Below are 26,582 nucleotides of genomic sequence, written 5' to 3' on the forward strand. Positions count from 1 at the left end.
CCCGTATGAAATATTCGAACGAAATAACGTTCGTGGAAGAAGGGCGTATCGCGTCCCTGACGATTGTCTTTCAATAATACGGGGACAGCCTCTTTGTTTGCCATCCTCTCGATTTATGCCGTTTCTTGTGTGCACGACAGATACACACGCGGAGGGTTGGAATTATTATTACCAAAGAAATTTCGTTCCTCGATATTTGGCATTCGAATCTATGATATGAAAATGTTCGAATAGATTAAACACTTCGTTTAATCTATTAAAATTTTTGCTCGTGCAATTACGTAAGTATTCCACGAATGTATTAACTTGTTAATTTAATAAAGTTATTTAGTCCAATCATACGTTTATACATTTCACGTTATTTCATTTAATGCATTTAACATTTATAGATTTTTTGGATCGTATTATATTACGGTGTTGAATCTGGATATTGTAAAAATATTCACTATAAAAGTAATAAAAGCCCAGTTAATCGGATATTATTAAAACTTTTTGTATTTCAATTCAAAAATATATTAATACTATATAACGAAAAATATTCATACAATATTTATACCTCGTATAATTTAATAAAATTATTTAATCCAATCTTTATAAACTTTACATTATTTTATTTAATGCAAACTATATTCGCCCCCACTATATTTATAGATTTTGCATTTCGCATATTATACTTATTATATGTTGAATCTAGATATTATCAAAACTTTTGCAACAACTTTAAACTTCACTTTATTATTTTATCTAACGCAAACATTTGTTATATTATAATTTATAATCGCGCGAATACCTTCACAGATTTCCAAAACTCGCACAAAAGAGGCACGGTGTACCACGAGAATTGGACCCCGTCCCAAATCCTCGATCACAATCCCACACCACGATTATGCATCGATTCGCCCATCCCGCGCCGCGGGACATTCTATTTTCGAGACGAACATCGTTCCGATCCGGTGCGAATTTTCGTGCCCCAACCCAACACGTTATGTAAAACGAAAATGTCCGGGGAGGGCCCGACTTCTCCGCGCCATTGAGAATCCAACAATGAAGTTTTCTGCATAATACGCGCGCCACCCGAACGTTCGGACCCGAGGCTTGACGAGCACCGATGGGGATCGCGCATATGCCACCCGTTTACTCGATACACCACCAAACTACGAATGGCTTCTCTCCCACGCGTGACATCCGTATTTCGCGATGAGTAAATTAATTCGACATCGCTCCTCCTTTTATTTCCCCTTTTTACCTTTCTCTAACACGAACGAGAGATTTCGTTTCTTGAAAATTTTGGGAACGATTTTCGTTACGATTCGTTACGAAAGTTAATCGTTAAATTTGTATGGAGAGAATATTTGTTGATTGATTTTTTAAGACAACTTTTGAACGAGTAAGTAATTAAAAAGCAGAGGAACATCGTGATATTTTTCGAATTCCGAAGATTTGAGAAACGTCGCTATGTACGTTTCGATGAATGATAAAGTTGGTTGAAAAACGAGCGCAATTAATAAAGGAGGGAAGGAAGATTCGTAATAAAAAAAGATCCATCTCATCACGAGGTCGTAATGGGAGGAGTGAAAGTTAAACGGAGGCGAAGGATCACAGGTACGCGTCGCACACTCGCGTTGGAGGAGGAATAGCCATCCTCTCTGGTGATAAACTACCGCCCTAGGAACAAAGCTACGCTCTCGTAAACATCTTCTCACTCCCTCGACGTTACCTCCATCCGAAGGTCTTGTCTCATCGTTTTTTATCGTGCCACGAACGCCAGCAGCAACAGGCAGCACGTGTCTCTTTCTCTCTTTCCCTTTCCTTCCTCCTCCACTTTTCCACCTCTTGATCGCGAACCACGCGTTTCTTCCTTCCTTCCTTCTGGCTCAGTGAGGCGAGAAAAATAGCTTGGATTACGTATTTCTTTCTACGCCACGTACGTGCACGTAAATAAAAAAAGAAAAAAAAAAGGAGAAGGTATATCGATCGAAATGCGCAATCGAGACGATTACAACGAGGATCATGTATGCTCGAGCGTATGGAGTCGTTCGTCGAATTGTGGAGATTCTTCGTGGATCTTCTTTTTCTTTTCTTTTTTCGCAACTCGACCTGTCTCTACATCTCTTATAGAAGTTGTTTTTTTTTTAAACGAATTTTCGACGAAAATAAAACTCCAATTAAAATCAGGCAGAAAAAATTGGAAAGGAATCGAGGGAAATTGTGAATTAACGAAAACGAAAAGATATATTCGCGTATATAAAAAGAATAAAAAGAAAGAAATTGTATAAATATTTCCACGCGAGACTTGTTGAGGCTAATGATCGGGATGTCGGATTATTGGAATTTTACTCTACTGTCGTTTGGTAAGTGCGATATGTCGGAAAGGAGAACGTGCACACATAAATCAAGCTAATCGCGCAAAGAAAGTGTCGGGCGACATTTAGAATTGAGGAAAGAATGAAGTTCTCGAACAGATGGGTCATCCGGCCGTGAAGAATCGCACGCGCTCGAACTGATTTATATTTCGTCCGCGTGGGTGGGCCCTGCTCGCTTTCGGTAGCGAACAGGAGAAAACTCTTTGATAGTTTCACGCGTGCTGCGGTATCGGTGTCTGGTACACAGAACTACCGACCTGTCAAAAGGGAGGAGAAAAAATAAGTAAATGGTTCTCTAAAATCATTAATCTCGAACGGAAACTAAACTTCCAATTTTTTAAAAGGAATACGAGAGTAATTTTTTCCCTGTTTCTTATTATATTAGATTTGAAATATTCTGTTTTCTATTTCTCTCCTCTCTCTCTCTCTCTCTCCCTTTTTTTTTGAATTTGGAATTTTAACGATAGAAAAATATTAAAAGAGTGCAGATGTTCGATGTTCGATCGGCACGCGTCAGAAAGGTGCAACAGCCACGAAAAAAACATGGATCGAGATTCCGAATAATTTAAATCGACTTACCTGAGATTTCGTCTTCTCCTTTTTTTTTTTTTTTTCTTCTTTTTCCGCCAAACAACTAGCAGATGCGATTTCAACCACGCTTCGATGAACATCTTACTCCCCATTCAGGATGGTCACGTGCTGTTTTGGATTAATTTTTTTCGTCATCCCCTTGGACCTCGTTCAGGAATGCAGGCTAGTGCCAATAATAATGCTCTCCAACATTACCATGTGGATCTTGTAAAAAGCGATTTCAAAAAACTTGACTCGATCTCGGAATCTATGTTCATAAACATATAAATGTGGGTAAAAAAAATCTAACTTAATAATTCATATAATAACAGTATATAATTCATAAAAAATGATACGAGAAAGTGTCGAGTCAAACAACAGATAGACAAGTTTTTATTCCTTCGAATGTTGAACGGCACCAATTAATAAAATAATAGACGAAGAAAATGAAATTGTGGCGAATTTCCAAAAGTTCTCATCATCGTTGGCACTCATCACGGATACAAAACAGCTGGGATTATTGAAAAAGCGATGGCGGTCGGCGCGAGATATATGAAACTGGGGCAGGAAAAGGGGGTTGGTCCGCATTAATTGGCGCTTCACCCACTAAACGAGCAAAGTTTCGAACAACTGATCAAGTTTCCTGCTGGATGACGGTCGCCCACCGACCCTTACAAGCCGTCTAATGAAAGAATAAATACTTGATGCGGCTTGGATCCTAATTACATCGCGACCGGATCAACTTGGAGGCGACCACCGCTACGATGATGAATTCGAAAGCCGTGGAAAGAGGAGGGAAATTCGGAAAAGAGGGATGAGGTAAGAGGGTGAGCGCTTTAAGAGAACCCTTAAGAAGGTTTCACGCTTTCGATCGGTGAATAATTGATCCGAATATCGGGCCTTTTCTTTCCTCGAAAACGTTAGCTGCTTTAATTTTCGCGCCACGAAAAAGAGAGAGCCGATGAGCGGTGAGATTCGAGAGCGTGGTTAATAAGTAAAGAACCGTAAGCGTTGAAATATGTCGAGGAATGGGGAAGGAGGAGGTGGATCTCCAAATGGATACTTTGTTATTAAAATTCGTTTCCAATGAGATAAGTACTTTTTACTAGGGAGAAAATTTTTTTGTTATTATCCAGATCGTAATTTGTATTATTTTCAGATACGCGAATGTTTACTCAAAGCTCGAAGAAAAATATTCGAAGCGAAGAATTCTTTACGTGATATTTAAGGAATGAAACAAATCGTCCGTTGCTCGTCCTCTTTTTTTTTAATCCTGTTCATAAAGATATGTATATTTGCACAACGCATCGAATACGTGTAATAAAAATTGAGTATTAAAGAACAGGGTTGAATTGAATCACAGCTCGAAAAGAGAGTATTTCAAACTCTCTGATAAATAGTTGTAGATCAACGCCGAAGAGAACGGTTGCTGATCTCAAATTCTGATCGAATACACGAAATACAGCTGGAAAATGAACCATTAGACGCAGAAAGAAGGATATTGCTTTACCGACGGAGCAGCGCGAGAACTAATTTCCAGTTTCTCTTCAACGTTACCACACGGCATGATCAAAAGGAATATTAGATTTTCGTCGAAGCTTAAAGGGCACGAGCAATGGCCGCCAAAGCAGGAATATATATATATATATATATATAGAGAGAGAGAGAGAGAGAGATCTTGCACCCTTCATCGTTCCACCATAATTTCCGAGAATGAGATAAGCTACATCTCGCTGGACCCTCTCGTACGATGTTATGGGGGCTGCAACCCCCTCGGTCCTTTGGGCTGGGGTTGTATCCGAAGAGAAGCTTTCGTGCAACTGACCAATGCGCCATTGGCTGGCCCGTACTAATCAATAAATCGTTCTTTGCAGCGACCAAGCGAAAGCGCGCTTAGACACCCTTCGTTCTAACAGTGTCTTTCCGGTTCACCATTATCGCGAACGAGGGAATGGAACCCACCCACCATTTCTATCCCACATACGTTATGCTCTCGTTCGTTTACGACATTATATCTTAATGCGTTGCGTTTTTATCCCACGCTTTGTGTGCGTGCCATTTTTATCAATTTTGAATTCGTCGTTTTTTTTTTTTTTTTTTTTTTTTCATTTCCTTGTAAATTAATCGATTATCTCTTAGAATTATTGTATCTCGTTAATATCTCGAAAATATAGAAAGATTGTTCTCATCTCTGAAATTTTGTTCCATTTATTGTTGAGAATTTCATTATGCAGCTATATATTCGCATAAAAATCAACCAAACTCGACGAAACTTTAAAAAAAATTTTACCGAAAGTAGGAAAAAAAATTAATGTTATTTCGTTGTGATAATTTTTTCTAGATATGGTGAATATCGGGAAATAAACCATCTATCCGGCAAGAAACAATAGGGATAGAGGGGAGAGGGGATGGGAGGAAGGTGGAAATGGTCAAATGGATAAGGAAAAGTATTCGACTTCGTGGAAACATCTCCTTTCCCATCGTCTTTCTTCCGTCTTTACGAAAAGCCCGGGGCCATTGATCGATGGTGATGGAGATGCGAATAAACAAAAGTTCGGTGCAGGAAGAGGGTGGCCAGCATCCATCAGTCATCGGTTTTGTCATGTGTGTTTCTGATCCCGACATTCTATACCACGTCCTTCGTATCGTGGCTTTTTTTCAAACCACGAAGGGTGTAATGGGAAAATATCTACCCGTGTTATCGAACTTTACGTATGCATTTAGAGATGATGTAAATTATCTTTCCTTTCCAATCTTCTCTTTTAATTGTAAAATAATTTTCAAATTTTTTTCTACTTACTAAATTAATTTGTAAATAATTTTTTCTAAACAATGCAACTCTAACTATTTGGCAAAATTTTGCATATTGATGGAGATTTCCTATTGATTGATATCCTTTTCTATCAATTAATTTGAAAATATAGATTTTCTGATAGAAGGAAAGATTTTGAGATCGAATTGATTATGGTCTTTTCCATAAAAATTTTATTAGAGCTTGAGAAAATTGAAGCAATCTGTTTTAAAAATTTTGCTTTCTTCGCCTTGCAAAAGGATCCTTTCTATTATAACAATAATTATAATTTCCATTAAATATTATATCGATACCGATAATAAACGATTGATTACAAAAAAAAAAAAAAGAATAACATTCATACATGGACGGGGACATAAACCTTCTCTCATGGTCCCAGAAATTGAAAGGCGTGTAAGGGATGGTTTCGTCGTATCGCCTCGCAGTTGCACGTGAGCTCAGTTTGCACAATCGGCTGCGTTTTTCTGAAAAGTGGAGGGTCAACAATAGGCTACACCCTGGCCAGGTAAGGCCATTTTGAATACGCATAACGATCGCTCATTGTGATCCCCGGCATAGTAGTCCGTTCCTTTTTCCAAGCTTCTGGAAAATTGCGGGAACATTACGCGATTCCAACGAACGTTTCCGCGATCGTTCTTGGGAAGAATGAGATCGAGAGAGGATAAAAGGGAAGGCGTTGAATTTTTTAACGAAACTTACAAGATGGACGTTTCAAACTTTCCCGCTTGTTTCCCAAATTTTCTTTTTCAAATAAATGGTAAAAAACTTTAGGAAAAGCGATTGTTAAATTAATTTAATTCGATCGAAATCAAATTTAAAGAATTGAAACGATGGATAAGATCGGTTAAGATTGTAATTGGAAAAATTGGCGAATTAACGCGATGCCTTTTAACTCTGTTAATTGAATCACACGGTGGTTAAAAGGCGAAAGGGCAGATTTATATTTAGACAAGGGAAGGGTCGAGGGGTGGGATTCGAGCGAGGAAACAGTAATCCATTCTTGTAAGTAAATTTCTTTCTTCCTGTTTTTTCTTTCGCCTCTCGCGCTCGCCTCCCTTTGGGCATTACACGTTGTTCTACCGACTCGAAGTTTGTTCCGGCAACTTAAGAAGACATCTAGAAACGCTCTTAGGACTCGGGAGGATGAGATAGGGTCCGGTTGCCCCTGGATACCAAGTCGAATTTTCTTCCACGGTTTACTTACCCGTTTACTTCCATGCCGAATATGAAAACTTGCGGTATTATTGCCGTGTAACCAGACGTTCTAATATATTTAAACGTGAGTCGGATGCTCCGATATCCAGATTGAATCGCGATCGTTCGCGATATTTTAAATGTGTTCTCTAAAGATCTTCCTCTAAGAGAGAAAGAGTAGATTGTCGAGTGTAGATTTTCTTTTTTTAATTAATTACACAGAATATTTTATAATATAACAAATTCTTGCGTTCATAAAATTTGAAATAAAATATCCAGATTATTAAATTTATTTCGATTAATAAAAACGATAAAATTTTACGTTTCGAGTTGTAATATTTTAATGAAGTATTGTATATTGCATCTCTCGAAATAGAGACAATTATTTGTATCATCAAAATTGCCATTTTTCCCTTAACGTTTTCCCTGGTATTCACTTCCTCTCCATCCGTCTCTGTTTTAATCGATCCTGTTCTCTGCGACGAAATAGAAGGATACAATTGTTCTTGCCGAAAGACGATCTTTCTATCCGGCGACATTCATCCCGACAAAAGAGAAACGAGGCAGACGCCATTTTCATTATGCCCTTTACACGCGTCCCGTGCTTTCACAGACAGCTTCGATTCGAGTCTTCAAAGACAAACTTTGGAATTTTTTTTCTTTTTTTTTTTTTTTTTTTTGTTTCGTCCTCGGTGAACTTTATCCAAGGAGAGGGCAACTATTCGTATATATCAGCGGTGAATCACACTTTCGAATCGAAAGTAGCCAAGAGTTGTAGTTGAGAAACACTGTCTTAAATATTCCATACGATTTCTTTGCGTAATTTTGATCGAAATCTCCTTAGACACTTTATGGCATATTGAATTGTAGCACCTATATATTTTTACAAATTTTTAATAATTTAATTTCATCCAATCAATTAATTTCCAACATAATTCGATGATTTTAAACGAAATATAATTCCTTAATTTCTTTTTTATTTCATTTTATTGCATAAATGGATGATAATTATTGAAATAGAAAATTGGTATCGATTGAAATTGAACGACATCTATGAAATATTTCGCGTGTATGGATTCCGTTTAGAATTAACACGACACGAAAATTGGAAGCCTGTGCCCTAAATGTGCGGTTAGTATATCACGCGTAACTTTGATAACGATCGGAATAAGTAATTTAGGGGAACACTTTTAAGGATTGCGAGATCGTTCGATTGCATCACGTTTGAAGGGATTCTGAGCGCAAACCCTGCGGCGAATTAAAACTTAAAGAAACACCTTTAAACAAAATCCATTCCCTTTCAGAAGCCCTCCCCCTCCATTTTCAAGCGAAACGACGAAAATAAAAAATTGGAAACACCTTGATTTTGATCGAAATTTTTCTCTCCAATGATCGATTTGCGACAAAATTGCAAATCCTATCCCACTCCATTTATTCTCTTCCCTTAATTTCGCTTAATTTTTTCCATCCTCGAAAAATGAAACTTCGCCGGATCATTATTAAGATATTATCATTTCGCCTGGTTCCTCGAATCTTATCTCGGACGAAAGGCTCGCCGAACGAACAATTAAAATCGCTCGCTTAAGGTGGCCGGGTATAAATTAAAAATAAATTAAATTCTCCTCCCCATCCCCTCTGCCGAGGAAAGAGGCAGGCCGTACACAAAACGTGGCCGAAACACAATTATACGTACGGAACGGTTTTTTCTTTTTTTTTTTTCTTTTTCTTTTTTTCTCTCTCAAGAGGGTAGATTGATAGAAGTTTAATGAAAAAATAACAAAGATAATTACGGGCTACGACTGCGGGGGTAAACAGTCGCACCCACACAACTCACGATCTCGGTACCTCACCTTGATATTCCAACCAAGACGTATATTCCTCCTCACCCGCCCCCTTTATTATTATTACATCGTGCACCTGCATTACTCCTCCACCAACGAGATCATCACTCCGCTTCTTTTAATCGTTGTTCAATTTTCACCGGGAACACAGGTAGTCTTATAAGGGCAGGAGAGTCGTAATTATTTTCAACTCCGATTAAAACGTTCGCCAAACCAGTCACGAGATATAATTCGTGGAAGGGGATCCTTCTTTCCTCTTCCTCTTCTTCTTTTTCCCTTTTTGGTTCGAGGTCTTCCTTCCTCTCCGATTCATCAATTTTGGATTTTGACATCGATGAATCAGAAATTTTTGGGGACAGAATTTCAAGATTTCATCGATTTATGAAATTTAAATTCCAATCGTATATTGCACAGTGGATGCGAATTGAAATTAAATTCGACCGTAATATTTCTACGAAATTATTAATTTTATCTCTCGTGAAAGAATACGAATTTTCTTGAATCGTCTCTGAATTCTAAAAAGTTGGCAAAAGTTTGCGTTTGCTTTGCGGGACCATTAAAATGGCGGTGTTCCGCCATCGTTGCTCTAACGATCCCGCGCGCACGGATTACGTAACAGCGTCGAACAGGGGTTTGTTCCTCTTCTCGTTCCCCTGCTATAGGAGAGCGGTCAGCTCGTAGGGGTGAAAGGTTTCTTGGTCGCGCAGCTGTTAAACCCTTGACCTTCTCGCAGTTGCGTTTTCGTGTAAAGGGGGGCAGTGGGTCCGATGAAAAATTTTGGAAGGTGAAACGCACAGGAAATGGAGAAAACGGACGTTGCCCGACAGAGTCCATCCGGATGACCGATTGTGTTGTTCGGGGATGAATTCGTGATCACGCAGATGCGCGTGATCCTCGTTTCTTCTCTCGCGATTCTTGACCAGTTTTTTCCCTTTTCAAAGCACAATTATAAAAATCACGATTCGAAAATTTTATTTGGAAACTTTTGCTTTTTCCTTTTTAATCTTTATTTCTTGGAATGATCGTAGAACGCTCGAGCTCTTTTTCAAATATTTTAATTAGATTTTTTTATAGATAAATTCTATTGTTATATATCGACCAAGTTTACAACGTGTATTGGTCTTATTCTTTGAAGGATATAGGATGAGTATCACCCTTCTTACATTCAACGGTATAATTATATATTTTTGAGGAATAAACAATAATATTTGAACGATAAACGGATAAGCACCATTTTTTCAATCGTGTTGATGAAAATTTCACATGACAAAATTAAATGATTAAATTAAAAAATTAATTTCACTGTAGAATGAAATCTACAGAATAAAATTTATTTAACTATCTATTCTTTTCTCAAATCTTTTTAAACTACGTTTAATCGAAATAATCGATAATTTAACATGCCTTTAAAATCTCTTTCTCCCTATTAAACCCAATTAAATACCGATCAAAATATAAGCTATAACGCTGCTATGCAAAAACACGAGGCGCAACGATAATTTCGACGATTAACATCCGATTCCCACGAATAAGAAACTTTTCACAGCCATTACCGTGTAATTAGTAACGATGATCGCTTCCTGTTCGCACCCTCCTCTTTATTTTCACTCGCCCCTCAATCGGCGAGGTAAAAAAGAGAACCCACCCCTCGGAGGCAAACATGGTGGCGACAAGCATGGTGTGTCGCGATGGAAAAAAAAAAAAAAAAAAACCAAGAACGGCTGCGTGGCAACAACGATTGTTTCCCTCCTAGACATCAATCCGGCAAAAACCGCAAGAACCGCACCCTCTCACCCTCCTTGACCGCGCGCACGCGCATGCTCCGCGTATTTTTAAACGCGTACTCTCCTTTTTTCCCTCTTTTTTTTTCATTCTTTCCAATCTTTACGTTTGGCACGAGCCAGCCTGTAATAATGCGTATCTCTAGGATTTCATCGAGGGATTTCTTAAGATTCTTTAATCACCTTCTCTTTCTTATCTTGCGTTGTGTTTGATTGAAAATAAACGAATTAATTGAGAAATGATAACGATAAATATATCGAAAATTCTTCTTTCAGAAATTCTTCTTTAATACTTTTTTTCTTCTCTTCTTCTTTCGCTTTAGAAGATATTTTCTGTGTATCAATTTAAACGGACCAAATGGCGCGAATTTTAAACGTTTCGCTTCAAAAAAAATGCATCTAGCGCATCGTTGGGATGTCGACGCCCAAACGGCCAAATGTCACGCGAACTACCACGTGCGAACCATAAATTGTTTCTTGCCTCTCACGCAACATCCCATCGAATAACTATCGAACGATAGGCATCGAGGTACGATATTAACCGATAGACCCCTCTATTGATTATGCGGTGCGTTACGCTGGCAATAAATTACGTTCCTTAATCCATGAAACTGCGCGTGGAATCGACGCGGCTAACACTTTGCCCAGCTCCTTCCCTCGTACAAGATAATCGTCAACGACGAGACGATTCGAGCGAATTTTATTATTCCCTTTTTTATAAATTTTTTTAAATTTATTTAATCCATTCAATTCTTTCGTTATAGATAGAATGGATATGCGCGAAAAGCTGCAAACCGAAGTGACAATTTTTTCGTAGAAATATTCTTTAACGAAGATAAACGAGATATCGAGCGTTCGTCCTAGAGAAGAAAAACAAGATATAAAAAGTGGAGAAGAAGTAGTCGTATTAATCCATTTATCTTACCAACTTACCAAACTTTGTATATTTATGTATACCATTGCTATATTCGATTAGAGAAAACTAAACGAGTCAATCGAAGCAATCCTTCGATACATCCTTCCCAACCAACTTGCCACGATTCGCCTCTGGAAAACTGGAAAGAGAAAGAACTCTCCTCGAGTTGAAAACGCAGTATTACGAAAGTGTGCATCGCCACAAAAGGCCGAAATAAGAGCCGTTTCCTCCTCCACCAATTCCTTGGAATTTTGCATTCTCCGTTATGCGGAGAACTGGACAATGACGGGTTTACGATCTGTTTGCTATAAACAGCTCCATTTCCAGGAGATTAAAGGATTAGGTGTAAGGAGTATACGCCTGGGTTGCTGTCAATAATGGAAGAACAATGGCCGGCCCGGTAGTAAGACGAGCCGCGCTTTCAACGATTGTCTGTTTCCCTAAACAGGCACAGATTCCTCTCCCTGGCAAGGAGCAGAGGGAACAGGAAGAGAAGGCTGAGAGAGATGCCGTGTCCATTCTGCGCGTCCACGCCTTCGAATCCCTCTTCCTCTCTTGGAACTCTCTCGCCACCATCCACCACGCTCCAGTAGCCAAAGGAGAAGGGATTGTGTCGCGGACCTTAATGCTTCTTACTGTCACTGTAATACCGGGCTAATGGGGGAAGGGCAGGGAGAAAGGTATCGACGCAAGGTGATCGGTTCGCGTAATTTTTCTGCCCGACCACAACGCCGTTTGTGCTCCCCCCTCCCCCTTTGTCGTCCCGATACTGGAGTGTAAAATAGGATCTCGCTTCCTCCTCTATATTCTTCTTCTTAACCGCGTTGATGCGCATTATCGAGCCCACGGCGTGTTGGAATGGACGAGAAGGTTTATCAGTTCTTCCCTTCGTTGGAGGAACTCGCCTCTCTTTATTTATTTGGAAAAAAAAAAGAAAAAGAAGGAGCGTTTAAGAACGGGTGGATGATCTTCGCACGAATATTTCTCCTCGTAACTTTGTAATGCCACTTGTCGTCGTTGAGAACGAAATTTTGGACATTTTAAGTTGGGGGTCGTTTTCGGAGGGGGCGACGTAAGGTTTTCTCGTTGAAACAGTTGGGAGCAGGGCGGTTAAGGAGGGCTCGTCTTCGAGTGACGCGTTCTATTTCGGTAACGCAGGTGGGTGGAGCGGAATCATGTGTTGAGTGTGCGTTATGGACCGCAAGTGCCGCGAAAGCCAACCCTTCGGTCGTCAATCATCCCCGCCTTGCCGATACACTTCCTGCACGGAATTGAAAAACGAGCCAGGGACTTGCTTTCGGGACGTATGCCCTCGAAAACGAGTTTAAAAAAAAAAGGAAGATTATTATTCTTTTTTTTTTTTTAATAAATCTCTAAAGAGATCGAGAGAGGTGAAAATATTTTAAGATAATGTCAGGGACAATTTTCGAGTAAATCTCATGATGATCGTCAATTCGATTATTTTTCCTTTCTCCAGTTTCTCGTAATTCTTAAAAAAAAAAATATATATATACAGAGCAACAACGTTTACACACGGAAAGTATCGTATCCGGGGCGAAAGATTGTATTTTTCCAGGACTTGGGCGCGCGTGACTTTTCGATATGTTGATCTTGGATTTGGGTATCTGTCCCACATTGACCACTTGATCCCTTACCGGACGTCCGCTTTCACCGCCGTCGTAACGCCGAGGAAGAGCACATGCAACGACCGGGCCGGAATCGAATTACGAGGAAGATCCACCGTGTTTCCTTCAAGGAGAGAGCATCCTCCTTGTATTCGTAATTTGCCACGTGGTCCACGACGCGGTAACGTGAGAAACTTCTAAAAGGGTGCCTCAGTTTGACGAGGATCAAAATCGATAATTAGTCGAAACGGTTGAAGAAAATAAACTTCTAATGAACGCGAGGTAAAAAAGACGCTCAGTTGGATAATAAACGTTACGATTAATTGCGAATAGAATAACAATATTTCAAAACTTGTTAACTTGATTGATTAGATCGTGGATGTTTAGAAAATTGATTATAAAATTCACGATCTTACGCACCATCTTCGTGTCGAAATCGAAAGGGTTGGAACAACAACAGCATCGAAGAGGACAAGTGACAAATATTCCAGGTTGAATTGTCAATCGTACAATGTTTCGAATCGGTAATTTCGAATGGATCGGCCGTGAACTCTGCCCCAACATTTGGAGATCGCGTTTATACACACGGAAAGGATAGGGAGTCGCAAGGGATTGGAACCGTGGCGGTAGTTTTAGAAGGTGATTTTTCGGGCAAACGGGTCGCCACGAGTGAAGAAACGGCGGCACGCTTGATCGAATCTTTCCTCCCTCTTTCCTCTTTCTTCGTCGCGTATAATGGCGATGTTTGGACACACGGACGAAAAGGCTTGGACTTTTCCCTGGCTCGGGGACAAATAAACAGCCGTTTATCTCATTGGACCGCGAATAAGCCTGGTCGGCCGGCTGCCCATTTTTCCCTATTTTTTTCGCTTGCAACCGCGTGCATCCCGTTTGCAGATCGTTGTTGCCTCCATTCTTAATCCAATATCCAAAGAAACGAGCCTTTAACTGCGAATAAACTCGGGGAATCGTATTTGCTGTTTGGAAACGAAATTGACGATGGGATCGGGGGAACCATCTTTGTCGTCGAGATTTCCCTTTTTCCTGAGTTTTGTAAAAAGGTTCTTCTTCTTCTTCTTCTTTTAAATTTGAAAGGGTTGGAGAATTTTTTTCGCAAACGATTCGATCGTTCAAATTGTAGCTCAATTGGCATTGCAAAGCAAGAAACTCGTTGTACATCGCTTCAGTGATGTGCAAGCGAAGAAATAATTAGACGGGCGATTCATGGAAAATCGTTTCAATTTCTTGTAAATTTGTTGTTTCGAATATATAATATTTTCATAAAAATGCAAAAAAGACATTACACTTTTAAAAAATTCAATTTCTCTCCAGCGAAAGATATTTCATTTTATCGTCGTTTCCCGAAATATCGAGGTAAACAAAATTTTGCACGTAGACTCGTGTGTTTATTTCTAGAATCTAGAATATTCCAAAAGAATATCTCGTATCATTAATACCCTAACATATCGAAAATCCATAGCCAACGATGATGAACCCCAAAAGTAGCTATCTGTATCTGAAAACTGTGAAGAATAAAAGACGGTTACGAATAAAACGACAAAAAAACCGTATTTACGAAGATGATTAATAGGAAGCCTTTTTTCATCGGTCGGTCAGGCGTTCCGTTTTTACGTGAGCGTGGCACACGCCACGAATCTTGGACACGCTTTCGAGGCACGCGCGCCATATGCTCTCCTCGATAACCGCGTGGCCACGATAATTTGCGAAACCGCTCTCGAAAAACGATTCCCGATCCTCCTAATCCACCCTACGAAGTTTCAACGAACCGTCACTCGATTCGACAAGTTCTTCTTTCTCCAATTCGATGGATACGATTGCGAGTTTTCACTTTTACTTTTTAGGGTAATTTCCTAATTTCTTCGCTATTCTAGACACTTTTAGAAACTCAAATTTAAATGTAATCTATTCAAGTCTATTTTTAACAAAATAGATGAAACGTGCCACGCCTCTTCCTTAACCAAACTTCAGCGAATATTTATAATGCTATCAATGTAACATTATCAATATTGATAATCTCTCAACCTAACCTCAAAATAAAACATACCATATCCATTCCTTTCACGAATAAATCCAACGTGGATCGTATCGCGTGTTTCCAGGCACCGACAATTGTAAAATTCTTCGCAATAAAATTAGAGGAAAAAAGAAAAAAAAAAGAAGAAGAAAGACGACCACGAAAACCACGAAAAACCGAGGGAAAAAAATCCACTGGATTTCAAGAGTGGTCCGATTCGGTTCGAAAGAGAGAGAGAGAGAGAGAGAGAGGAATATGTAAAAAAGCATACGCGGAAGCTGTCAAACGTAATCAGCGTCAACGGTATTGGAAATTCCTCTTTCTTTTTTTTCTCTCTCTCCCTTCCCCTCTTCCACCCGATAAAAACCGCCGGCGAGGCGGCGGAAAAAAAGTGGGCGAAGGGTCGATTCGAATCGGCCGCGTTTCCACTTTTCTTTACTTCCTCGTTGCGGTTCGCACGCGGTAACGTTACCCTTGTATCGTGTTACTTTTCGAATCTGCTATGGGCAGGGTTACATAAAGGTTAAGAGAAGTTGGACAAAGTCTCGATCGACTCTCTCTCGAGTGAGAGACGGATGGACGATCCGTATCACGGATTTTTAAGGAAGGATGGTCGGTCGGTGGAAATTTTACGAAAAACCGGGCCACCTGACGACACTCGACGTCCCTTCTCGCCTTACTTTGGAATTTTTCTCGAATCGTTCTTTAACCGTTCGCAGAAACTCGAGCCGCACCGTGTGACGTAACAATGGCGATTGCTCCTTTTTTTTTTTTTCGAGGGGGACAAAACTCCTTCCGCCCACAATACGTGCCGATCTCTTATCTCGATTAGGTATCCTGGATATTCTCCTTTCGATCCTTCCATTATTCCTTGCGTAAAAGTTGCGTCAATGGGATAATTCGTGACAGAATTTTTTTTTTGGTTTCTTTCTTCTAGAAAGAAATTATACACGAAACTCGAGTGAAAATTTTAACATACGCGTGACGTGAATTTTTCTACGCATAAAAAGTATAAAAAGTATGATACGATAGAATCGTTTATATTCGATCGATTTATATCTAAACGAGATGTGATGGAAGGAAAGAAGAAGAGGATAAGGATTTCTCGAAAAGATCTCGAAAATGATCCTCGAGACGACTTCTCGTCATTTGTCCAATCTTTCCCTTTTATCGTCTCGTCAAAATATCGTAAAGACTGTGCTTTGGGGTTAAAAAAAAAAGAAGAAGAAGAAGAAAGAAAGAGAAGAAAAAAAAAACGATCCCCATAAAGTCATCATGGACCGTGGCTACCGTGAATTGGTGAAAAATTCAAAGCCCTGGCTGAGTCGGGTCCAAGAGAAGGATAATAGTAAAACTTTGAAAGAGACATTACGAGCTATTGGTCGGAAAGTTTCTTCTTTTCGGTTCTTCCGATTAAAATCGTACCGCAATGTTCGTTGGGGAGGAAATTTTTATTCAAATTGAGAGATAGATGGAAAGGAAGAAACGATACAAGCGTGTTCAACATTTTATGAGTTGAGGGTGACCACGTAAAAATAAACAGAGACGAACCCTTCCGATATTTACCAAACGACTTCTCCAAAATATCCATATTTTCATCCCTTCATCTTTCATTCGACAAGGAATTCGAGACGAGGAATTCAGATCGCAAATTTAGCCCGCCTCGAAGATTTAGGCAAGCAGTTAAACGATAAACGGACACGACAGCTACCGCAATTTCATTCTTCCTAGAGACACTGTCCCGTGTCCGTTTACCCCGGTGCAGCGTTTCCTTTTTTCCCTTTTTTTTTTTTTCTTTCTTTCTTTCCCCTCCCTCCCTTTTCCTGAAACGCGCCCTTTGTCTAAAGCATTCGAGCGTGCTCTGCCCCGTGAGAAGGATGGAGAGAAAGAAAAAGAGAAAAAAAAAGAAGAAGAAGGAGGAGGAGGAGGAGAAGGAGAAGAGAGAAGAGCGGTTGGTCGCCGCTTGCGACCAACAAAAGGGCCAAGGGCAAGAAAAGGAAAATTTATGTATGTACCGTGGCGTAACAGCGCCATCTGCGTGGAATTCCTTCTGGCCCATCAGCTTTTCGGTTTTCCGAAAGATTTGGGTCAACCGGACAGTTGCGAGAAACCCAGTCGCCCCTTTTCTCCAACTTGGCCTAAGTTCGCCTAATGATCCCCGATTTCTCGCCGAGTTAAGACCCTTTCGAGAAACCCACCCTCTCCTTGTACCGCGAATTCGCCATTAATGTATATAATTAGATCCATGCTTCGAGCCATGATTCGAACAAATAAAACGAAGTGTCGAAGGCAATGAAGAGTTTATATTATATACAAGAATATCTTAGAATCTTTCGAATTTGAGTAAGGGTTTGTATACGAGAACAAAAGAATTTCTCGAGAATCGCTTAAGGGAGTGGAATTGTTGGACAGTCAATGAAAGTGTCCACTTGGGAAAAGTAATTATTCTCGAGGGTTTTCGTATCCTAAAGATAAGAATAATATTTGAGAATAATTTTTTAACGCGGTTGGGAACAATATTTTCGAAAGCAATATTTGAAGGTGTGTACATATACAGTGTAATGAATAAGTTAAATTCAAGGGGTTAATAGAAAGGTTAACTTCCAAATCTTTTGAATAACCTCGACAGACTACTCTCCAACGATCTTCCATAGAAGAATTTCTCATAGGAATGAGATGTGAATCGGCGATATTTATTCGTGGACACGTGGAAAATTTGCGTAAAACTACTATTTTGTTGTAAAATTGACCAGGCCCAGAGAGAAGTAAGAGAGAGAGAGAGAGAGAAAGAGAGAGGACAGTTGGGCCATAACGACGATGGAACATTTATCTCGAGTGTCACTTCACCCAACTTTCACCGGCACAATGTCACTCCGTTCGCTCCTTGCCCTTCTTCCGCCCCCGTTCTTGTCCACGTCGAAGTGGCGGCCCTCCAAAATCGTCGTAATGGAGCTTCATTCAAGCGGTGTAGCAACGTCGTTTGCATTTCTTGTTATTTATCTTCGTCGTTGGTACTCCCTTGAACGGGTGGGGCACTTCTCGGCCCTTTTGTCATAATAGATCCGCGATGATGGTAGCCGGGATCAAAGTGATCATCAAAGTGATCGTCTACGCTTTGAAGGATATATCATGTCGAATATATTTTCGTTGAACGTGTTTACCTCTTCTTCTTCGATAAAAATATCTTGTAATCATGTTTTCGATTAGTTGGATAATTGAAATTTCTTTCAAAGAGAGAGATAGAACAATTTTTATGAAATTTTAAAATATCTTCCATTTCGTTACTTGTTAAATTAATTAATTAATGAATTAAATATCTTATATCATACATTTTTCATTACTTGGATTAGAATAGAATTTCTCAAGTATTTTTTTAATAGAAAGGAAAGTTTGTATGAATTTTAACAATATCTTTATCTATTTCATTATTCAAATTACGCAATTTTTTAAAATTTTCAAATTTATTGCTCAGAATGTAATATGACTAACTATTATTATCCGTATTTATCTATATATTTCTATATATTGTATATTCGTATTATTATTTAAAATATTTTTTTGTTAATCGATAAGAAAATAAGATCTAATATTCAAGGAAATGTATCCATCTTGAAATCGAGCATTTGTGGATCGAACATTTCAATTACTCTGGTCACGGCGTCACTTTAAAGGAAAGAATTATCTTCATCCAATGTCCGCTGGAAAGGATTGCGTTTTACGAAGCCGACGATCTCTGTGGAACGAATTCTTTAATGCGTAACTAACACGAAGCCATGTTGCTCGTGATGACTATATAGAGGGTTAACAATGCCATCCAGGTCGCTTCATGAACGTTCACCCATAAATAATTACAAAAGCTGCGACTAAACTTTGAAAATAACCACTTCTTTCGGGAAAAAGGAAGAGTTACCCTTTATTCATTATCGAGATAAACGTTTGAACATTTCTAGAAAATCAACTTCTATTTTTCGTATATCATAAAATTTAAGTCGAATTTTTTTAGCACAATATGTAAGTATTATTAAAATAATTATATTATTCATCTTATAATATAAAATATTTTTTTTTTTTTGAATTATAAATTGAATACGAAGTTAATTAATTTCGTTATTTTTTTAATTTATGTTATATGAAATTTATCAATAAAATGATTTAAATAATCCCCGTTATGAAGTACAATATTATAAATATAATAAAAGGGATAATAGTTCAAACGAGGGGTGGTGTAGCTGCATTATCTAGCGGGGAAACTTAGAATTAAAAGTGATGATAGTGATTTTACCCATAGAATGAAATGACGAATAATTGTGAACCGAGAAAATTCTTGTTGCTCTTTCCATTTTTGTGTCATTTCTACTTTATCGATTATCACAAATTAAGATCATGATATTAGCAATAGTTGATATAGTTTTTCGTATAAAAAACTGTTTCATTATTATTATTATAGATGGAAAATTGCAGTATCAATATATTATCTACAAATAATAACTATGCATATTTTTTTAAAAGATAAATTAGTTTAGTTCTTTAAAGTTTTACTAAAATTAATTTATATCAATAAATCAAATTCTTATAAAATACTTTAGTTATTAAGATTGCAAGTAAAACACATATATAATATAATATGCATATAATCAATATATAAAAAAAAAATTTATAAAAATATATCCAGAAAAAATCCATCATCACTTCAGTTTTGACTATTTTAAAGAAACGGAAATAAATTTTTTATTCTTACTTTTTCTTATGACTTTTAAAATAACATCTTTAGTGTTCCAGAGATGGCGTTTATGATCAATTCTTATATCTTTATCTCTTTCTAAATTTGAGGCTCTTGTTTTTTATATTCATAATCATTGTTTATAAGAAATTTATGAAACAAGCCAAATTATAAGAGAATCATATCTAATCTGTATTTTGAGATTGCCAGACTTATCAATAGAATCATGTTTGACAATTCCTGCTTTAGATATTGAAAGATATGTTGTTGTATTTAAAGAAATTTTAAGTGACAGATATAAAATAAAAAAATCTGGTATTCATATCTTTCCAAAGCATATCTTAATTATGCAACATTTTATTAACAATATCCTACCAGAAAAATTATATTTTGTTAAGTAATACGAGATACATTTATTTCTTTAAATCATAAAAGATATATTAAATAATATTTTGTATAATATTTTTTTACAAAAAAATTTTATATTTTATAACAAATCTATTCATCTGTTCTATGATTTCTATTAATATCTAAAGTTGATAAATAAAGGAAAAAGTTCTTACCGAAATTTTAATTTCCTTTTTTACCATCATCTCTCGCATGTTCGATATCATGATTAAGTTTCCTCCAATAGATGTCACTCTAATACCATTTAACTATCTCGATATTTCATTTTTATATTAAATTGCAATATTTCATAGGATATCTGTTATCTACGTATAAGTTTGAATCATTTCATATTGTTAAAATTTATTTTTTAAATTATTTTTTAAAGACAAAACAAATTACTTCAAATTATTTTTCTATACACGAGTATTCTTTGTAAGTCTATGTACACTTTATTGTACTATTAATCAAAAGAATAAGCTTAAGATAACCTTTTAAATAATCTTATTACATAACGGCTATCTTTATTCGCTTTTAATCCTTATTCCTTACAAAGGATCTCCTTTCTTTCATCATGATGCTCCACGCGGAACACGAATGTGAAATAGTTGAAGAAGAAGATGATATACTGTTTCTTCCTGGTAGAGGCATATTTGAAAGATTGAGAGACATTTTACGTCTCTCATTGTTACCCTCGCGTAAGAATCCAGCCGCTTTTTATTATTTGCGAAGCAGTGCTGCCATAATCCAAGAGAAACGTCGTCAATGGCGAAATTTCCCGAATGTCATTCATCCATTCAGCTTATTCAGGTATACAATCTAAGATACGTACCTACAAGATACGTGTTATCATCATCATGCCATTTCAATGACATCCATTCAGAAAAAATCTTCTGAAATTTATTAATTTTTAAACGTTACTGAAAATTAAATTAATTATTGCTAACAAGAATTCGAGATGTTAATTTAATTCTAAATGATATTCCTTTCCTTTATTTAATAATCATATGTTGTTATAAAAATTCTTTTTTACAAAAATGTGAATAAAGTTTCGCGTATTTTATTTTTTTCAAAAAATTTTTACATAACAAGAAATAGATATTCAAACGAATATACTTTATATATTAAAAATGAAAAGAACGAAACGAAATGCTAAGTCTGGTTTGAAATATATATATATAAGAATGCAAAAGATAAATCGTCTCAATAATTGTTCGCGCATTCGGTCTATCTAACACGCGCATTATGCTTTGGATCGTTATTACAGGCACGTTTGGGACATCTCGATGATAATCGTAATATCCCTCGTACTGATCATGATCCCCTATCAGGCTTCCATTGGAATAAAGGAAAAGTTAATGACTTGGATCATTATAAAGAACATCATGTTGTTAATCTGTTGCTGCGACATACTAGTTAATCTTAGAACAGGGCAAGTATCTTAGTTATAATTAATCCTCTAGAATCCCAAAAAATTTAAAAATCTATCTCGAGTAAGATAAGATTCTTTTTTTTTTTCTTTTCTTAAATTCCCTCCACCAAGCAAAGATTAATCGCTCGAATAAAATTAACTTGTTAATTTTTTTTCAGCTACTTCGACAAAAACGTGCATTCGACGGAGTTGGATCCAAGGAAAATAGTTGATAATTATCTAAAGCATGGCACATTTATCGTGGATTTCATCGGTTCCTTCCCAACCGATATCTTCTATATAAACATGTTCGAGCTAACAATAGCTCGGAAGTGGACATCCCTATTATGCATCTTTCGTGTTTTCTCTCTCGCTAATTACATCGAGAAGATAATAACCCTCTACGATATACCTCTCGTCTTCAAACTGTTGTTCGTGTTAATCTTCTGGCTGCTGCTGTTCTTCCACTGGCAAACCTGTTTGCAGTGGTTGATACCCATAATAACCAAGTCGCTTTACGAGCCGAAACGTCCCAGTAACACATCGTGGATCGAGGTGGCGAACTTGTGGGACGTTCCAAGGAGAGAGCAGTATCTGGGCAGTTTAATGCGTGCCATAACCACGTTCATGAGAATCGGCCTCGTTTACACATCCCTGGACAACATGGGCGAAGTTTATATGATCATATTGGTCCGAATATTGGGCATGATCTTGCCCTGGTTCATAGTCGCGTCCGTGTTGAACTTTCTCAAGGGTGAGCACAGCTCCCGTTTGAAGTATCAGGGTACCGTGGCCCAGCTGAAACATTTCATGAGGCACAAACAACTGCCCTATCCCAGCCAGAAACGGATCATCCAGTATTACGAGTTCCGTTTCCAATATCGATTCTTCCGCGAGTCCGAAATAATTAACTCGATATCGACCCAGATGCGCCACGAGATAAGGATGCACACGTGCCGGAAACTGGTCGAGAACGTGACGTTCTTCAACAATTTGCCGTTGACGTTGCTCGGCCAAATCGTTGCGTTGTTGAAGTTCGAGATATTCTTGACCAACGACGTGATCGTGCGGGTCAATCAGCCCGGTGATTGTATGTACTTTATAGCCTCGGGCACGGTGGGTATTTACACGGACTCGGGGAAGGAGGTGTGCCATTTGGACGACGGGGCTCACTTCGGCGAGGTCGCCCTCGTCATGCCCAACGAGTTGAGGGTGGCGAGCGTGGTCGCTGTCGAGATATGCGAGTTGTACCGGTTGAATCGTGCCGACTTCATGAGAACGATACACCCCTACCCTATGCTGTGGGAGAGGATCAAGAAGATCGCGATCGAGAGGCACGAGAAGACCATGATACTCACTACATAGCAGATTATCCTTCGTTTAGTTATTTTATAAGAGAAATATTTGCGTGATCGTCGAACATTGGAATCGTGTTATAGAAATAATTTCCGTTGTTATTTAATTTTTTAACAGATTCGAACAACAGATTACCGAGTAGATTCGTATCGGTATTGCTACACGTTAATGATAAGTTGCATAATTTGTTGAAACGTGAGATTGCATTTTCGATTTTTACAATTTCTCCTTGTAATTTGATTAATTGCTTGACCGAGCGTGTATAGAATTATTATGAAAGTGTGCGTGTAAATCTCGATAAACTGTTTGACGTAAAGTTCAAATATAACGATACGTATTCATTTTCTCAATTATCTTAATTTTCCTATGGCGATATTACATGGAATTAAAATTATCATTTTCTTCCTACACAAGATTAACGCCAGAATTATTAAACAGTTATTTCCTTCTTCAATCTTTTAATTAACCTCTCGTCCAGCTTGCCAATGCCTCCAATTTAATAATTTACCTTTCCCGAGAGTCCTAAATTTTTTAATTTCCACTTGTATATTATACATCGCGCTACCTTCTATATATATAAAGATTAAAATCGATCAATTTTTCTAAATCCACCACCATTAACAGAAATCGCTTAACGAACCAAAAGAAACAATATGTCCCATTATACGTCGTAACGAATCGAAATTTTCACCAGAAACAAAGCTATTAACTCTTACCAATGTGAAAAAATTCTAATAATCCGATCCAAGCTTTCTTAACTCTTAACCAACAAATTTCGTCAACTTTGCAATGCAAACGCAACTATCCTCCAACGTGGATGAATCGTATCTTTTCTTCTATCCGTAAACTCGTCCAATACATTCGATATATCGTCAGCGAGGCCAATTCCAGCGAGGATGGAACCCCCGTTATATTCATCGAGAGTGGAGAGCGAATCGTTAATGAGCGGCGAGCATAATAGCCGGGAAATTGTTAAAGGCGCATCGCGTCTCGATCCGATAACTGTTCCTCTCGGGGCTTGGCATTAGCGCGGAAGATTTATTGGCGCAATTGCGACGATTTTTGCGCGGCGTAACAGTAGGCTGAGGCGGCGCGCTCGTGAGGAGGGGGTTGGAGGGATTGCAATTTTCAACGCGAGCGAGCTTAGGGGGAGCCCCGTTAGCTCGAACGAGCATGGGAAGAAAAACGCGCGTTTTTTGATCCACCGGAATGGCCTCTCGAATCTCGACCGATTTGCAAATGTAAAAAAGTGCAAGCGTGCGAATAAAGAATAAACAAAGGAATTGGTCAACGCTGATCTCGAAAAGGACGATGTTTAAAAAAGATTTAGAGATCTTTTGTACATTGTAATAAAATTAGTGAGAATTTTATTTTTCTCCTTTTTTAAATTCATAAAGATCCTCCTAAAGAATCTCGATCGATTTGCAAATGTAAAAAAGTGCAAGCGTGCGAATAAAGAATAAACAAAGGAATTGGTCAATGCTGATCTCGAAAAGGGCGATGTTTAAAAAAGATTAGAGATTAATATTTTTTGTACATTGTAATTGTGCATGTAAATAGATTAATGTCCAGAATGGTCTCTCGATCGATTTGAAAGTGTAAAAAAGTGAAAAGAGGAGAACAAACGAAGGACTTGGTCGATGCTGATCTCGAAAAGGGCGATGTTTAAAAAAGATTTAGAGATTAACATTTTCTTAGACGTTGAACTAATATATATTTATATTACTGTGAGAAATTTTATTTTTCTCCTTTTTTAAATTGATAGAGATTAAACGAAGCAGAGGATGGTTATAATCATTCCAAACGATAAATTTATCTTTGGCTGCGATTTTTCCGAGTTTAAGTTTCAAGTATTCTTATATCCCTTTAGCAAAAGTCAAGAACCACGCCCACCAACCGTTAATTCTAAATTCTCACGAAACGTATCTAAGCTGGACATTATCATTAAACGATCGACTATACACACATATATGTATATACACTCATCGAGTTTACTTTTCTCGGATAAAGTACCGTACAATATTTTACACCGGTTTACCGATTATCGGATTTATAACCGCGTATAAAGTCAAATCGATGCGTGAGATACGCGTTGTTTGCAACGCGTATAACGCGAGCCTACGTGTATCTGAATAACATTTCGCCACGAAGAAAGATTCGATTGTAGGAGAAGGCGAATTTTTATTTACAAGTCGCATTCCAGGACAATAGACTCATTAGCCAGCGGAGAACAAGTTCTGTTCAACCGCGAGAACAGTGGACTGCCTGCCACTTTGTCTTCTATCGTGGAAAATTTTCCACAACAGCGTATAAACAATTTTAACAAGTACAAAAGATTCCAACGAAATTTTTCTTTTTTTCTTCTTACTTTCCCCTTTTTAAACAATTTTCTCTATAACAACGAATGATCGAGACTGTAAAACATTCTCTTAAAAAATTAACTCTCAAAATTTCGAACGATATCAATAGTAATTTTAAATTAAGTTCTTCTTATAATTCACGAATCTCTCTCGTCTCTGTCGCGAACCGATATTCGTTAGCCAAGTTTTGGCGCGACGAATGAAACGATGACGATGAAACAGGATCCACGATTTAACCTGATTCACGATGAAGTCATTTCGGGGAGAGGACACGTTCAACTAGATCCGGTTATTATAAGGTTGATTGTCCGCGGTGTGTCCTCCGTGCATTACATCGAGAATGCACGCTCGCGAGGGGAGAGAACGGATCTGATTTACTTCACGATGCCCCCCGTGCTTATCTGGCGAGATTCGCGTGTCGAGTTATCCACCGGCGACCGGTTCCAACCTCGGCTATCTACGTGCTGCGATCCAACGATACCCGCAAGCCCGTTATTAATGAATACGGTTTTCACTGGGGATTCGTTCGTTTTGTTCCCTCGCCGCGTAACGAGATTTCGTGCCGTGCCGCTGTCGCCCGGCTCCTCCTCGCGCAAAAATCGCGCGCAGACCAGTAATGGATTTCGGATCGCTTTGTCCCGCCAAGGTAAAAATCTTCCTCGCGAAAGGATTTATCGATCGAGTTACGAGTACGAAAGGGGAATACTTTGAAATCTTGGTGGAAATGATCTGGAAACAATGAAATTAGCCGATGCGTTTAAATTGATGCGTTCGTTGTTACGTAGATGAGCGAAGTGGTTTCGTTTCGTCGAACTTTTATCGAATATTGTCATTTAATTGCACGCAACGATTGTGGATCGTTGTGAGTAAAATGTTTAAATTGAAAAAAATTTTGAGAGATTAGTTCATTGTTTAATTATTATAATGTAATGAAAAAAGGTAATTGATCGTTATTATATAGAATATAATAAAAGAGATATAAAAATCCTTGAATAAGGAATTAAAGTTTTGCACACATTTGTACAAAAATTGCGGGGATCATTAATAATAATGAAATATTTGTTTGTAGACGATCGAAGAATAATGGCGTATAGAAGGAGAACGAAAAATGAAATTCGCCCGTTCGCTTGTTTTTATTTACGTTGAATTATTAAATGTTATTTCGCGGCGGAAATGTCGCGCTCGAATGATCAGCCTGTTTACGACGTTCC

General features: G+C 38.1%; 1 protein-coding gene across 1 annotated transcript; it reads left to right on the plus strand.

Annotated features, from left to right (window-relative positions):
* Positions 1-20,486: 20,486 nt before the first annotated feature.
* Positions 20,487-24,381, plus strand: LOC100863728 (potassium/sodium hyperpolarization-activated cyclic nucleotide-gated channel 1). The gene is made up of 4 exons (XM_086911107.1): positions 20,487-20,679; positions 20,801-21,054; positions 21,512-21,676; positions 21,835-24,381. The coding sequence occupies exons 2-4, from the start codon at positions 20,819-20,821 to the stop codon at positions 23,018-23,020; spliced, it is 1,587 nt and encodes a 528-aa protein (XP_086767233.1). The 5' UTR covers positions 20,487-20,679; positions 20,801-20,818; the 3' UTR covers positions 23,021-24,381.
* Positions 24,382-26,582: the final 2,201 nt, after the last annotated feature.

This window comes from Apis florea, unplaced genomic scaffold (genome assembly GCF_048593485.1).
Source record: "Apis florea isolate Af1SG1 unplaced genomic scaffold, ASM4859348v1 contig_3203_pilon, whole genome shotgun sequence".
Classification (NCBI taxonomy): domain Eukaryota; kingdom Metazoa; phylum Arthropoda; class Insecta; order Hymenoptera; family Apidae; genus Apis; species Apis florea.